General features: G+C 38.4%; 1 protein-coding gene across 1 annotated transcript in view; it reads right to left on the reverse strand.

Moving 5' to 3' along the window:
* PUDP (pseudouridine 5'-phosphatase) overlaps window positions 1-17,788 on the reverse strand; it is a 72,289-nt gene that overhangs the window by 39,909 nt on the left and 14,592 nt on the right. Inside the window, exon 2 of the mRNA XM_082337269.1 lies at window positions 6,569-6,787. Coding sequence (XP_082193395.1) covers window positions 6,569-6,787 — 219 coding nt within the window. The remainder of the gene's footprint in view (window positions 1-6,568; window positions 6,788-17,788) is intronic.

Consider the following 17,788-nt stretch of genomic DNA (forward strand, 5'->3'; position numbering starts at 1 on the left):
ACTTATTAAATTGTCTTACCTCCCTCCCCAGTTAGTTACTGGTTATCTGATTATTTATCCAGTTAAATTCCTGCGCTATTTTTATTTTTTGCCTGTATTTTGTAATCACAATACGTAATTTGGTCTCCAGTTAATTTTAATTGTTGAAAAGATACTCAAGCAACAATTCTCTCCCTAAAGTTTTTGATTAGAAACGTGCTTCCTTGAAAAATGGGGTGGGGCATTGAAACATGCCACAAAGTCCTTTTTAATGGACACACACCCCCCACACACCCCCCCATTTCATGGGCAACCAAATCTTTCCCTATGTATATTTTGTTGTATCTATATTTGCTTGAGTTTTCTTGGAGGGGGTGTGTGTGTGTGTGTGTGTGTGTGTGTGTAGTTAATTATGTATTTAATCTGAGCTACTTACTCTTGTCCAAAAAATATTAATTCCTGTTTTCCTTTTTGTATCAATTTTGACTAGTCGGTTAATCTACTACCTCTTTTATCCTGTTTTCCTTTTCTTTCACTGGTGAATGTGCATGTTTTGTTTCTCTTTCCCTGCTATACTTTTAGAGCTCGTCTACACTACGTAGCCCGTGCTAATATAACTATACTTGCTAAGCCTTGTAGCTGAGATGTAGCATATTCTGCAGAAGAAACAACATGGCTACAGACTTTTTTAGGGAACACTGTCTTGATCAATAGACTTTTTGCTTTGTGCAGTAAAATTTTTGTTTGAAGAACTATACCAGTCACCATGCTCTTTCTTCACAAGCTTGCACACAAACTATGAGCCCAAATACTTCATACTCTTTTTGCAGACTTTCAGCACTCCCTCTAAGAAACTCTTCATATTCATCTATCACAGCATTGCTCTTCATTCACTACTGCATAGATATAGTTAGCTTTCTACTCACACTAACAGCATGAGAACAGAGGACACCTGACCTCTGGGTCACCAAAATCAAGGCTCTTTAGACACCCATATTCAAGTCCACTTCATTTTGCTGTAACGTTACACAAAACAAGCTGTCCGAGAGCGTTCAGTGTGTATTCGGAAGAAAAGATTTACCACTGAGAAAAAGACTAAAGGAAACCAAAGAATTCCATGCATTGTTTAATTTAACTGTGTACATGCATTATGCATGCCTTGATGATTTATGTCCAGTTGTGCACAAATGGAAATCTTAAGGATAAACATAGCCTCTGTACGAAAAGACTGCTCCTCTTTTTCAAAATCATTCACAGTTCCTACATTGAATGTGATATCAGACCAAGCTCTTCAAGATTTCATCACTCTCTTTAATAAAAGAAAAGCTAACATTACCACTTGGAGCTTTGTCAAATTGATTGGATTTCTAGCCAATTCGATGATAATCCTTTAAGTTGATAAAAGCAATTCTATGTTAAAAACCGCAGCAGCCTCTGAATACTAAAAGCACCCAACAAAGAAAAAAAAAAAAAAATAATCACACTTAGAACAAGAAGCAGCTGTCTGTTCACTTAAGTCACAAACTGATTAAAAAAATACTTTTTATGTAGTCCGGTATGCTACAGCAGTTGCAAGCCCATCAGCACAGCACTATTCATTATATACACTTGCTCTCAATCCTCAAGTGAAGTCAGCATTGCTGCTGTGAAAGTTGACAGTGTGACAGAGGCTGAGCTACCCACCACTTGGTTTAACTGCCATGAATGCTTTACCTTGGTCAGCCCTGAACGGGTCAGGCAGTTGGACTAGATGATCGTTGTAGGTCCCTTCCAACTGAAATAGTCTATTCTACTCTATTTCTTAATCTGATGAGATTATGGAAACAAAACTCTCAGATCCACCCGTTTCTTTTTTGTTCTGAGACATTGTTTAAAAACGCTACCTGCAATGGTATGTTATTCTTTCACTGAGCTACAAAAGTGGAGGTGGAAACTAATAACCTACTCCCTAATTTGGAAGGTAATTGCCTATTAATAAAGAATTCTATCTTCTCATCTTATTGCTCTCTAAAAAGTACCAAAGATCCTTCTGGTGGCAGAGACTCCCTGTTCACCAAATTGATAATCTCATTTTAGTCTGGACATACTGACACATGCATGGCCATGGAAAAAGTGTAAGTACTAAATTTTACACAATTCAGAACCTCTGTCAACTGTGTGGCTGACTTCCTGGTAAAAGCATTTTTGGGTTGCAATCTTTTAAGACTTAACGCAAAGGCCAAATGTTTGAAATCAGCCAAGCAGACAGCATCACTCCGAGTTTGCAGCTAATTGACTGATCTCTAGAGGTTACAGGCTCACTGACCCCAGCATGGAATCACTAGAGTTTTGTACCATTAAAACAATACTAGCAAGGAAAAGAAAAGATAACATGGTAGGAAGTCTGTTTAACTGTTAAGGGCACAACATGAATCAAGGAAACAATAACTAAGCAAACTAGATTGCTGGTTGAATGGAACTGTTCAAGCAAAAAAAAAAAAAAATATGTATGACTTTAGAGTGAGTGGCCATTGGAACTCGAACCGTTTTTCTTTCTTCTCTTTTTGTGATTTCTGACTGGCTTCATTTGGTACTAAAACCGAGCTATGAAGTTACCTCCTCATGTTTGCAAGAGACAGTCAACTGTACTTGAACTGGAAAATACTTTGCACATCACATTCTGCACTGGCTGAACAGAAGCTGCAACAAAGAAATCCCAGTTATCATGAAAACGTCCCAGGAATGGAAAACATCTGAAAGGTATACACAACCACAGAATCCTTAAGGATCTGTGCTTTGTGATGATGATGAGCCAAAGAACAGAGATTGCTGTGAAAGAATGGCATTAATTTCATAACCCTGATTTGATTATAGTAACTGCTGGCAGCTACGTAACTTGGAGTTAGGTTTTTCTACCTCTGTGTATATTCTGGGTTTATGTTAAGCAAAAGCATGCCTATACATGTACAGGTAAACATCACTCGTTCTTCTGACGATCCACTTCCCTGCAACGTAGTACTGCATTTGCAGAAACAGAAAGCCCACTGTGTTACTCTTGCAGATAACTATGCCTGTACTCTGACAGAAGTATTTAGAAAAGCAGCACAAGTGGCAGCCCTGTCATTTTGTCAGCGTTGTCCTGGATTAATTCCTCTGTCCACTGACTCAAAACTAGCCTTCCCTAAGATTCTTTCAGAACTAAAAATAAATCTAACTGTGAAAAACTCTCAAATAGTTCAGAAAATTCCATATTAGAAATGGATATATCCTCTTCATAGATGAAATCTGTATTTTGACCACAGCCTGATGTATTGAAGCTTGTCAGTCAGTTCAGCCATACTGAAATAATCAAAATTAAACCACTAATGTCTCAGAACTGTTGTACATTAAGTGCCATGGCTGTGATATAGCCTGTCAGGCAAAGAACTGCTTTGCCAATTGTATATTCATATAACTTCCACACCATCCTTAACCATCACTGACACACCTGTCAATTACTTGATTTGGGAATTAACAGAGTTGTCATCACTGGCAAAAACACGTGCATAGCTCATTCTATGTCCAGAAACAAGTCCTGCTTTGCTTGAGTCACTTTTTCAAACATTGTTGGTCATTATTCAGCACTGATCTCCACCAAACCACATTTGAAACTTATTTTTTGGAAAAACTGTAGATATTGATTGAAAAAAAGAACCTCACCAGCCTATTAACTGTGAGAAGATGGCCAGAGACTCAGCATGTTAGAGTCATCTTACGCCATTAATAAATATGATAATTAACTTTTACTTTCCTGTATTTACCTGTAACTATCTGAAAGATCAGTTTAGTCAGAGAACATTGTAAACCCAAAATGTCACCACAGTCTTACATCTTACACAACACCTGCATGAAGTCCATTTTTAATTAAAGAACATTAAGAGGCTGTAGAATAAATCCACAAGGATTATATTAATAAATATCCTCAGAAGATACAAGAAGACAGAAGAAAAGTATCAGATTAAAAAATCTGGTTATCAGATTGAAGAACAGGTCAGTTCTTAAAGAAACTAAATAGTAAGTAGCTGGAGCCCCTTCTTTCTAGAGTATTAGATCACCACTGTGCCCAGGTGGCCAAGAAGGCCAATGGCATCCTGGGTTGCATCAGAAATAGCGTGGCCTGCAGGACTAGGGAAGGGATCGTCCCCCTGTACTCGGCACTGGTGAGGCTGCACCTCGAGTACTGTCTTCAGTTTTGGGCCCCTCACTACAAGAAGGACATCGAGGTGCTGGAGCATGTCCAAAGAAGGGCAACGAAGCTGGGGAAGGCTCTAGAGCACAAGTCCCATGAGGAGTGGCTGAGGGAGCTGGGGTTGTTTAGTCTGAAGAAGAGAGGCTGAGGGGAGACCTTATTGCTCTCTACAACTACCTGCAAGGAGGCTGTAGCAAGGTGGGGGTCGGTCTCTTCTCCCAAGTAACAAGGGATAGGACAAGAGGAAACGGCCTCAAGCTGCGCCAGGGGAAGTTTAGGTTGGATATTAGGAAAAACTTCTTCACCGAAAGGGTAGTCAGGCCCTGGAACAGGCTGCCCAGGGAAGTGGTTGAGTCTCCATCCCTGGAGGTATTTAAAAGATGGGTAGACGTGGTGCTTGAGGACATGGTTTAGTGGTGGACTTGGCAGTGCTAGGTTAATGGTCGGACTTGATGATCTTAAAGGTCTTTTGCAACCTAAGTGATTTTATGATTCTATTAGCTGACATCAACCTGGTTTTCTCAAAATTCATGGCAATTCAGCTTGTATTTCATATGCTGCTACTAAGTAAGGTACAGATCCCATTACTTCAGTGACCAAGGCTGCCTTTGCTCCCCACAATGGCCAGTGACCATAAAGTATTTAAGTTCACATCAGTTCTGCTTTAGAAAATAGCCTAAAGAAAGATATCACACGTATTTAGTTGAACTGAAAAGATAATCAGTTGGCAATGATAAAAATGTTTACTTGCTTGTCCCAGTAAGAATTTTGCTTGTTTGATCTATAATAGCCCAGCTTCAGTGAGTCCAGAATTTACTTTTTGAAGGCAAGAACAATGCAAAACTTCATTTCCTTCAGCTAATCTGTTCCATCACCTCTCTCCAACTCTGTTCAAGCCAGCTCAGCCACACTATCACAATCCTTAGCAGGCACAGAATATCCACTTAATGGCATCTATTACCTGTGCTGTTACATTACAACGACTCTTCTCTGTGCCTCCTAACATTTCACCCAGTCTGTCCATCTGGCATTTTCTAAGCCCAGACTAGGGTTTTTTTTTTTGTTTGTCTTGCAAAAGATATAGCTGCAAAATTAGTCCCAGAAGTTTGCCATGAAAAATGAAAAAAGACATCCCTCCATCTTTCTTGTTTTCTTGGAGAATTTAACTAGGCTTACAGTTTTAGGTGGATCTATAAGTGAGAAAGATGCAGTTTGAAAAATCTTGCATATAAAAGACATCAGAGAGATAACTAAGTTGGCTGCACAAAATACTAAAGTTTTTAAGCTGCCTAAAAAAATCACACCTTTTATTTTTGCTGCTTGTTATTTATTCCTAACATATCACATATTTTTAACTTTCATCCTCTTAATGCATTATGAAACTAGGTATAAAAAAGCTTCTAAAAATTAAAACATCATTAATGCGCTGTAGAGATTGTCAGAACAAACAAGCACACATTCAAAGAGAAAAAATTATAACAGACTTGTTCAGTGACATGCAGTTATTTCACTTTTAATACTTTTTTTATTCCTCCCCCTCTCCTCCTTCCCCCCCCCCCTTCATAAATTATTGATATTTGCTCCAGGAAGTTTAACATTGTACAAAAAGTTAACAGCAATCCTAGCTTTAGGTATTGCTTGTCTTGCATGGCTGAGGATTTTTCTCTAAGCATTCCAGATGTAAATGTAATGGAATATAAAAGTATGAGTTCACACCACAGATAAGATTTATCCTCTTGCTTATCTTGAGGTACCTGGCTTAAGCTACTTATTCGGGCATCCTGCACAATCACTGGTAAGACATGTATCTTCAGAAGGTGATGAAACTTACCTGTCTAAGGATAACCTGAGAAACCCTCCCTCTCCATTGACACACAGCTGGCTCAGACACCATGCTTAAGTTTCAATGTTCAGGTTAGGCAAGATGAATCCCAGGTGAAAGAACCCATGAGCTCATATGTTTGCCTGCACATTTAAAAGTGTATTTGTGCTTAACAAAGTCAGCCTGTGCTCATAGCCAGAGAAAATTAACTTGCTGAATTATATGGTTGCCAACAACAATTATAAAGAATGTCTGGTTTACAGAACAGAATTTAGGCACATTTACCTAGTCTTTTTTCTTCTTTTAAAACATACAGGGAAAAAAAAAAAAGTTGTTCTCCCAGTAAACAAGAAAAAAAAAATTTCAGTATCCTTTAACAGGTAAAATATCTCTTTAACAGGTAAATAACAGGTATATTTGAGTAAAACTTGCTAAAACAAGACTGACAAAACTGAATCTGTAAGAGAAACTGTTTTGTGGAAGGCAGATTAAAAACTTCTACCTTGGTTAGCATTTAAGTAATTCCATAAACAGTTTATAAATACTGAAGAGAAACATACCTGGCATCAGTTCAGCAGTAGGGAATATCTTCTCCTGCTTCATTTTACTTTCATGTAATAACTCTTCTTTGGTTATTGGAAGATCTAGAACATCTCGAATAATCTGTGCCCCTTCTAGGGCTTTTTTACCCATGACCAAGGATTTCACATCCCAGGTATAGGCCTTTCCAAAACGCCCACAGATCTCTTCGAACACTACTGTATAGAGATGCTCAGTATCTACCAAAAAAATCATAATAAAAAAGATTATTAAAACCACGTACAGCCAGCTGAGCAGCCAATCTTACAAGGAGGACCACATAAATGGTCACAGAGTGAACTGCCAAGAGCCAGAGGGCATATCAAAGTGGACAAAATCACCTCCCTTTATTTGCAGAGAGGAAGCCAGACTTCTAAGACCACCTCAGAGGTACACAGGTTTTTCAAGCTGTCACTTCTGTGTTAAGAAAAAAGGTTACTGAGGGTCACAACAAAGAACTATCTGGACCTGCTCCTTCATCACTTTTCTTAACTGCAGAGGTTAGCAAGCAGTGCCTTAATTAAAATACTGTATTTATTCTTTGCATGAGAAAGAAAAGAAAGGAAGGAAATCTGGTACTTGGGGGATTACATTACATTTTCCATGTAAATTGAGAAAAAAAAAAAGATTTAATTATTTAAGAGTGTCTTTGAACGGAAGCTTCAGAGCGCCTTCAAAGATGCTACAATCGTTATTATAGCGCTGCTGGCACCTCTGCATTTACACGTGATTACTCAGGCTGAACACACCCACTTGTATTTCCAGGGGGTTTCTGGCAAGAGTAAACTTCAGGCTGAAATTTGCCAGGGAAACTATCAGCTTCTATGTCAAAAGTGTTTTTAGTTTTCAAACATTTTTTTTTTTCAAATACACACAAACAATCCTTCCTGTCTTTCCCCCCAGACAAATCTTTGAAAAAGAAGGTCAATAACATTTAATTTAACACTAAAATGGGGAAGAAAAGTTCTTTCAACTCTTGGCTTAATTTCAGCAAAGATCTTTAACAGTGGCTTTTCTACCACTTTCTTATCTTTTCAAGTAGTCTCCTTTGAAACACCAGCTACTGCTGTTAACCATTCTTCAATTTAGTTCTCATGCATGTCTTTGCCTTCTCTATCTCTAAAGGTTTGTTTATTATTATCACTTCATCAATGAAAGGCAAAAGCAAGGAAAGAAAGTAGTTGCTCTTATAAGATTTATTTAGAGAAATTAGGGACTTCACTTATCAACATGTCCTTTGCCATGAAAAAAATATTTTTTATAGGGATAATTAAATAGTGAAATTATTCATGCAGTCATTGCCTCACTTTCTGAATATATAAGAAGTATGCAACAGAGTTTAAACTTTAAGATTTAACATAGATACTATGAAGAAGACAGACTGAAGAAAGAAGAGCAGAGCCCATACAATATACGTGAAGATCTTCCCTGCAGTCTGACAAATGCTCACTGCTTAACCACAGTAATCTGCTTGTCCTGAGATCAGCAGATGATTCCAATCTGAAATCAAATGAGAAACATAGGGGCCATTTCCCATCATTGCACCTACCATCATGTGAACACACAGCAGTGCAGAAGACACACTCTGCCACCTGCCAGAGCGCTCTTCTCCATGTTCCCCTTCAGTAACTAGAAGGGACGTTGAGCCAAAAGATCAGCTAAAGACCTAACGTACTTGTCTGGTAGGGCAGCAAACAGTTCACAAAAACCTCTTAGCTTAAAAATGAAAGACAAAAAAATAGCACCTGTACTACTTTTACAAATGCTTCTTAAACAACGACACTTATGGAAAAAAGAGTAATCCTGGAGACCCATAAAACACACAGGAAAGGTATTACAGCAGAAACACAAGCAACTGGGCGTTGAAGAGTGTTAAGCTGTTTAACACCAGGAACAAAAAAAAAAAAAAAAAAAAGCAACACCAAAAAAATCCCCCCTAATGTCCCCCTTATAATTAGACAGCAGTAAATAAATACTAAATAAGAATACAACTTCAACATTTCTTATTCCCATTGCAACAGAGGAATCTCAAAAAAAGTGCTTAACAAACACGAGGTAGGCTAGCTTTTTTGCCATAGCACAAATGATTGATCAGAGTTTAAGTATAGCAAAGAATAATAATTTCAAACTACTATAAATCTGCAATACAATAAGACATTAAAGCCCATGCACACATGCATATAACACATCAATGAAATAAAACAAGCAAGAGGAATTAGAAAATCAATTCAAGTGACTAATTATAGGCACCCGCTGGTATCTTAGACACCCTAGTATGTCCAAGACATCCACACACAGCTGACATTAAAAAAAGTAATCTGGGCAAGACTCACACCTTACTGCATGAGCAGCCGGGTGCCCTACAGCATCCCAAGTGGTAATAAACACATACATTTCAGCAAATGAATCCAGCCCCAGCTGCTAGCTCCCATCAGGAATAGAAGCTGAGAACACAGCAGGACACAGGTGGCAGTGGCTTGATCTAACAGGGGGAAGGAAAAGCAAGACTTCTTAGCTCCTGCAATTTGCAGTAAATGTATAACCTCAGCTTCATTCTCTTCTGCCTTTCAAAATACTCTTCATCTTTCTAGCTCTCGTCCCCTGATATATCTTTTATGTGGACATTATCAGCATGACATACTGTCCATCCACTCACTACATTTCACTGGGAATGAATGATATTCATTCCCTAGCCACATATCATCTTCTAGTCATTTTTATAGCAACCCTTCTACACAAAAAGCACAGTCAACTCCACTGATGATGTTTACAGTGTGTAAAAGCCAGTCACAAATAAAGTGACAAGAATGACAGAGGCACCAGATTACTCAGTTTGTGAGCTGGCACAAAAACATGCTGACGCATATCCATAAAAACCTACAGGTCACTTGGCATCAGACCACAGTGCATAACTGGAGCGTATCATCTGCTCAAATCACTGCAGAGTCAGAATTAGAAGTGCAGATCTACCTAGGTTGGGTACATCAATGCAGTATCTAAACCTCATCTTTGTCAAACACTTATTTACACATGAAGACAGCCTAAGACAGAAGATTATGACTTCATGAATGAACACGGAACTCAATTTTTTCAGAAGGTTATACACCTTCTTGATTTATTAAAATTATTTTACTGTAATTCTAAAATAATCTCTACTTTATCAAGGAAATGAGGTTAGCAGGCATGAAAGCTCATCTTAGCTGTAGCTCATCTTAACCATCGGTTCAGAGTTCTTTATTTGAATAACCCATCCCATATTTCCATCAAGCTTCCCCGTTGAAATACACCTATGATTTATCCTTCTGCTAGCAATCTAAACAGAATTTTAATTGCGTACCTTTAATATATTCTGGTAAGTTAAAATCAGATCCTGGACACCTAAATTCTGCAAGATTTTTATTTTGATGGGGGACAGAGAAATGGTTAAAGGGAAGAATTTTAATTCAAGCAACAGATTTCTTGTGTCCATACCTATGAGGCAGACTTCTGTCCATACGTAGAAGAGAACCATCTTCAGTATTCAATTTAGCCTAATTCAAACACAATTAGTCACTTTTACCAAGATTTTGGCCCAAGATTGAGAAAATCTCATCAGATTTTGTCACCATCAATACTGAACGAACACACAGATGACTACGACTTTGCTTTCCTGTCAGTCTTCCACAATATTCCTTTAATCTCTTTAGGGTATGCAACAGTGTAAGAAGCCATAAAATCACCAAAATGCTCATTTGCGGTACAAGAGATAAATATAATTATAAACCAGAACATAATTATAGACGTGGAAATTTTTGCTTTGCTTTTTGCAACTCAATTGGTGGCATTCAGGACAGTATAAAGTATTGCAAACAAATCTACGCAATTGTTGAAATGGTAGGGGCAATCAACATCCCAGAGAATATTAGATGTTTCTTCTACTCACGGAGTTATAGTAATAGTAATGACATTTACATTTTCTCTCATTTCTGGATTTAAGTGTAACACAGGCCTTTTTGTGTTTATTCTCCCACTGTATCAACTGAACAGTGTTAAAGAACACAGCATTTAAACACAGTAATGGGAAAACCAAAACAGTGACCGATTTCCCATCAGAAAGACTAGCTTTATCAAGTCTTGAATATGACATGCCGAACTCAGTCAATGGTCCTCCAAGCTTCATGCCCATCTACTTTGACATCTGCAAAATCACGAACTCACGGTTCCCTTCCCTCTCTCTCCAGTGTATAAAAGATGAGGCCGATCAGCTCACTGACCAGTTGTGTCAAGTCTGTGAGACTCAGTGGTATAACAAATGCTGCAGCACTGCATGAAAGCCAGGGAGTGGACGCCTCTCAGTAAGGCTCTAAGCTCTAAAGAGATCTGTCACCAAGCCTGCCACTCTACAAGACCTCTCCCCACAGGCAGTACATGCTCTTAGCTTGTTTGATTACAGAAGTGAATAAATTCTTGAAATATCCATATAACTGAGGATATGAACATCAATCAATGGTACATTCACCACATTTCCACAGGGTATGTGGACTATCACAGAGTTTAGGAAACACCACTGACAAGATAAAACCCACATAACTATCCACAAAACTTGCAAGATCCTGCTGGTGGTTTTCGTAAGGAGGAAAGAAGACAAGAGTGGAAAACAAATGGCCTCTGCACAGGAAACTTAGAATGGAACAAGGAACATCCTCTCAACCCAAAGAATAATTCAAGATATTACTATCCACAGCTTATCAATTACAGCTGCATCTCAAAAAAAATTAAGAAGGAATAATACACTATGACAAACTACTGAAACACAAAAATACAACAGTGTTAACTAAAAAAACAGTCACTGAGGGAGCAATAGGCTATACGACTGAATAAAGCATGGTGCATAATTCATTCCCCATTCCTTTTTATCCTTACCATTTCAGTGGGAATCTGAGACTTTCCCCTTAAGATATCAGCAGTCAAACGAGACAGACAAAACCAGTATAAGCAATGCAAAAGACTAGCAACTATACAACTGTCACTGGAACAGGTCTGAAATTGCAAAAATTAGTTTAAACCACCCAGAATCACTGAAGAATTAGAGCTGAAGGCCCCTAAGTTAGCAAAACAATCAGAAAAAAAAGGAAAGAAGAATTTGAAGATTTTTTTCTTAAAATAAATGATCTTTAGTAGGCAACTATCTTGCAATTTGTGGCAGAAGGTCAGTCTTGCAGTTCCCTCCCAATATCCTTCCATTCATACTTTCACTACTGTGAAAGCTAGTTTAAAAATGCATGACTATGGTTACCCATGATGGCTAAGAGGAGAAAAAAAAAAGCAGTTTTAACAGCTGACCTCAAAATCACTTACAGCAGCTTAACAAGAGTGGGGATGAGGAAGGCAGGCAACAGAAATTACTTTTTGCACAATAGCCTGACTGTTACAGTGCTAGTCCAGAAAACGAGACTCAGCCTTTCAATCTACCCTTAGGGCCTGAGCCTACTTCTCTAACATCCCATGAGATTTTTGTATGCTTTTATGTTATATACACATATACACATATAAACCGTTTATATGCTTGTATATATATATATTTAAAACATATAAACATTTTTTTATATATACATATTGTGTGTGTATATATACAGAGTATTGTGTTTTAAAAGCAAAAGCTGCCTTTTAAAGAATAATCCAAGATGAGTGCTAGTCCATGAACACAAATCAACCTGGAGCCTGTTAACTTAAGGGCTCATTAGAGGAATATCGGTTCAAAACTCTTAGGAAAGAAGGCCTCCTGAGGAGATGAGGAACAGGAATGTTCTATTCTTTGCTGTAGTATTCCCCCCATTCCTTCTAAATGAACTCGCTTATGAAGAAAAATGAAATCTAAATTTATCACCTTTCAGAGACACCCACTTCAGTCATTGTCACAGGAGGAAATAAGCACTGCTTTTCTGCATGCTCAACCAAAATATTTGACCTATGCCTAAATTTCAAGGCGTGTGGTGCTGATGTACCCAACCAGGTAGGCTGAACCTAAACGCAGTCTGGCCCATCAAACCAAAGGAAATGCTGCTGCAGTATTCATGTCTTGTACCTTTTGACTGATTAACTCTCATAACCAGTACCATTTAAGTTCACCTTATTGTTACCTGGAAGTTAAAGGAAGGTAAAACCTCTATTAAAATAAATAGCAAGCACCAAATAATGGCTACTTCAAAATCATAAGCTAGTTATAAAGAGCAAGTTATTCGGTAAACCATTTTACGTGATTGATAAACCATAACTTCCAAAGATAAATAAAAAATAATGACTATAATTGCTGAAAATTAAAATTACTGCTTCCAATTTAATTGAGTAATGATTTGCAAATCATTATATTTTTGATTAGCACTTAGAAAAATTCACTGAAACGATCCATTATTCATTTTAGTAGGGAGCAGGTAGAAGTCTATTCTGGAGCTTTAATTTTTGCAAATATACTCTTTTTTTGATGTACTAGATTATTAATGTAAGTACACTCCAAGATAGACAAATATGCTACACGGTGATTACTTCACTAAGTCCAGAGAAACACACTGCCACTGGCTAACTCATTCAAAGTGCTATCAGTCTGTTTGCCCTTCTCTGATATGAGACATCCTACCATGAATTCAAGTTATTGCTAACAGGCTTAAAAAGAAAGTAAGTTTGGTGCCTCAAAAAATAATAGCTGCATAGAACTGTTCCCAAATGAGTATCACATATTTGCCCCTCTGAGTTTACATTACTGGGAGAATTCTTCAATGGCAGCTACAGAGGAAGCCAATTTCTCATTTTATATGCTGTCCTGGTTTCAGCTGGGATAGAGTTAATTTTCTGCCTAGTAGCTGGTAGAGTGCTGTGTTTTGGATTTAGGATGAGAATAATGTTGGTAACACACTGATGGTTTAGTTGTTGCTAAGTAGTGCTTACACCAGTCAAGGACTTTCCAGCTTCTCGTGCTCTGCCAGGTGCATAAGAAGCTGGGAGGGGGCACAGCCAGGACAGCTGACCCCGACTGGCCACAGGGCTATGCCATACCATATGGCGTCATGCTCAGCATATAAACTGGGGGGAGTTGGCCTGGGGGCAGTGATGGCTGCTCAGGAATGGGCTGGGCATCGGTCAGCCGATGGTGAACAACTGCATTGTGCATCACTTGTTTTGTACATTCTTTTATTATTATTATATTTTTTTTTTCTTCCTGTGCTGTCCTATTAAACTGTCTTTATCTCAACCTGTGAAGTTTACTTATTTTTTTTTCCAATTCTCTCCCCCATCCCACCAGGGTGGGGGAGAGTGAGCAAGCAACTGTGTGGTGCTTAGTTGCCAACTGGGTTTAAACCACAACATACGCAAAGAAACATTTTACTTCTACGGGGAGGGGAAGAAGCTTCTAAACAAATTCAAAAGGTTTTTAGTTTACATTAATAGAGCAGACATATCTTAATGCTATCTTGTATTCACATATGCACCTGATCCTTCTTTTTAATGCCACAGGGAAGTGAAGGAAACAGTTCACGAATAAACCATGCAAACACTCTTCTGATGTGGAGCTGTAAACCAATACTCCACCATCAATACAAAACAGCACATAAAAAAGTAAAGCAAAATCTGTATTTCAATTCCAGAGCATGAGGGAACCCAACTTTGAAATAGCAGGTAATATATATGACTTAATTCAAAACACTCTAAAACCGTACTTACTAAACATCAACTGTGTGACAGCATCTCATTAGTTTAAAAATAGAAAAGCTGTTGATTCACAGAAACTGCCTGATATACTTTCTTAGGCATTCATGCAGGCCCTTAACCATTAAAAATAGAACTATGCAAACAGCAGTTGATATGGTGCCTACACAATCCCACTTGTTGGGCTGAAACCTATGGCTAAACAGAGATGTAGCTTCTTAAAATGCATGTCATACATATGTCATGCATATGCCCAAGTCAGGTAACAGTTACACTGCCATTAGCATATAAGCTACTATAACAAGGCAACAGTATTACACAAGGACTGTTCTCAGCCAGGGGAGCAATTACTAGCTCTGGGCAGAACAGCTTACAGCACCTTCACAAGGAAGTCAGCCTTTCACCAAGGGGGTATCTCTTCTTCTCAATACATTGCTGACAATGCATGGTAGCAGTTCACTGACCTGAGGAATGCAAAACAGTCAGTGTTTAAGAAGTTGCTTTGAAATGAGGTGTTCCAAGGCACTTGGATGAAACTACCACACAAGGTAGATGAAATCAAAAGGGTCACTATGTTATCAAAGTCAGCAGAAGAATAACCAAATATACCTTCTTAATTAAGATACACTTTCTCCAGGAAAAGCTATAAGAAACACAACCTTCCCTGAACAGACATCCCAGAGCTGTTCTGTTTAACCCACAACCTGAAACAGCAACAACGGAAAAAAGAATAGTCAAGGGAAGGGAAAAAAAAGAGTCAGAAAACTTTATTCCTCCCTCAAAAAACCCAAACAAAGTAAGACCAAAGAGAAAATTCTCTTCAGCATGCCACAGTTCTCTCTAATACCAATTTCCTTTTTCTCAGAAAGCTTTTGCTTGCCCAGGAGACTACATATATGTAAAGACTTAGGAGAGTTGTGAATTCAAGTTGTTTGACTTTCCGTGTTACATGTTTCTAAATCACTTTCTGTAATACTGTCCAAAAAGTCAGTTTCCTAAACAGTGGAAACACTTCAAAAGACAGAGTGAATTTAATAGAAAAGAAAAACATTCTTTTTCCAGCATGGCCTTGGACAACGTTCTAAACTTAATTGCAGCAATGTGTCAAACATACTACCACAAAGGAAGTGTAAAGAACTACAGATCAATAAAGATAATCTCTTCCATCCACTCAAGAGTGCCTAAAATTTTTTAAGTAAATCTGCTGATGGAGTAATTTCTCTGTGGTAGTAAAACTAAGAGGAGAAACCCATACATCATCAATGCGCTTGATTTTCCAAGAGAGAGGACATTTCATCATGGCTGACTACCTACAGTCAAGAGGAAAGTCTCAGAAATACTGCAAGACCTGATCACAGGATCTCTTTAATAGTCATATACCAAGAACTCCTAATCTTAACTAGATTCTAAAATACAAAAAAGAATCTGACCTTTGAGATTCATGAGGCAAGTGTGCTACAGCAAACTGAAAAGTGTTTTATGAGCTGTAATCACTGTTTGTTTGAAAACTGTAGATGAAACCTCAAAACTATGGTATAGACACTAATTTAAGGAACTTCCAACACCACGTAAGTGTGGACTTCTACCCGGGTGAGCCACAGACCTCTCTGAAGTTGCATGACCACAGCCCTTGCCTCCCACCTGGGGCTGAGGATCCGAGCAGAGGGCTATTCTCACATAGCACTGAAAAACCTCACGTGGTGACAGGAAGAGTTGTCCTACCTCCACACTCGGCATGCTGTAAGCCAGAGGCAGGTCCTAACTGACTCCTAGGTCAAATATAGCCTGCAGCCCAGAGGAGGACCACTCAAAGTCAGTGGACTATCACGACTGACGGTACACGAGCTCTTCTTGTTTCTTAACACCATGGGTAGAAACATTCCTGGAAGACTGTAATTTGTTTTAGACTATGATCAGCTTGCTTATAATTAGCATGGTGAAATAAAAACTTATATTTGGCCACAGAAGCTTTTAACTAAGCCCCATTGAACCCAGTGAGAGATAGGTACCTAAACCATAGAATGATTTGGGTTGGAAGGGACCTTTAAAGGTCATCTAGTCCAGCTTCCCTGCCCCGTGCAGGGACATCTTTCACTAGATCAGGTTGCTCAAAGTACCATCCAACCCACGATGCTTTTGTGTTTCTGAGTTCAAACACCATTGGCACTCCAGCACCTGAACAGGAGATGCTGTCTGCTGAGGACACCTTGTATGGCAAGAGGAACTTTTCCTATTCCCAGGAAATGAAGCCAGTCTGCTACTCAACTGCAGTCGGACTGTATTAGTACTAGATCTTTGTATTAATATTCCCCAATAAACTGCCACTTACAGAGTTCAGTATGCAATGACAGTTGTTAATAGGATTCCTTTTATTTTCTTCATGAGTATTTACATACTAATTCTTAGTCCTGCTGCTGAAGAGCTGTATAGTTTTCCTACCAGTACATATTTGAAATTTTGCTGAAAATCTTTGGCCCCTCTGCATAGAAGATGTAGTCTACCTAGTAATACTAGTATAAACGATCACACTAAAAATAGAGAATATGGTAGCCCTTATTAACTGGAAAATCTTATCAGTGTATTTTGAGCTAGGCTTCTGTTGTGAAAATTGTTGTACAAAGTTGTGTGATCTGCCCGAGAACTCTACCTCCCGTCATACAAAGTCTCTACTTAATATAGCAGATGCAGACTGATTAGGAAGTCTGAAAAACAAATGCAAATACGAGGAATCAACTACAGTTCCTGTAAGACATGGAGGAGACATTTCAAAAATAAACATTTGATGCAAAATACCTGTGAAAGGGTTTCAAACCACCTCAGCTTGAAACCATCCCAGGGACCTCCCACCTGGAAAAAAAAAAACATCATCTCTTCACTGTACACAAAAATAATTTTATTTTAGTAGAATTGCTATAGAGAACACTTAAAAATTTCACACACGTCAGGTACCTAAAGGTGGATGTACTGGACCCAGTCCCAACTTTCAAGTAAAACAGAAAAGCTTTAAAAGCTGAAATAAGAGTGGCATTCCCTGGCAGAAGGGAGGTGACTGAGAACAGATCCGCCTCTTAAGTCCTGCACTTGGATCAAACTGACCTAGTATTATTTTAGCACATTATGACAATTCTAAACTAGCTAAGGTCTTCAAACAGCAAAATCAATCTAAACTCAACTATCTCTTGTTTAAAACAGGGGAAAAATAACAAAACAGTACCAGGGATGTTGTATAAAAAGACATAAAACTTATCCACACTACAATCCTGGAAGAATACAGTGATTACAAAAAGGTTCAGACAGAGAATCTCACTAACACATCAGTGAACCCAATTCACATGAGGACTACAGGAGAAACAAAGTTGGAAGTAGACTCTCTGATGGCAGCTATTAAGGTTATATTTTCAGCTCTCTCAAAGGGGAGAGGCTGAATCTTATTTTGCTAGAGAGTGGTTCTGGCATAATGGAAATGTTATGTTATGACTTTGTTTTGAGCATGACAGCTTAGAGTTACAAGAAACACTGCT

This window comes from Platalea leucorodia (assembly GCF_965183815.1).
Source record: "Platalea leucorodia genome assembly, chromosome: 2".
In the NCBI taxonomy this organism is placed as follows: domain Eukaryota; kingdom Metazoa; phylum Chordata; class Aves; order Pelecaniformes; family Threskiornithidae; genus Platalea; species Platalea leucorodia.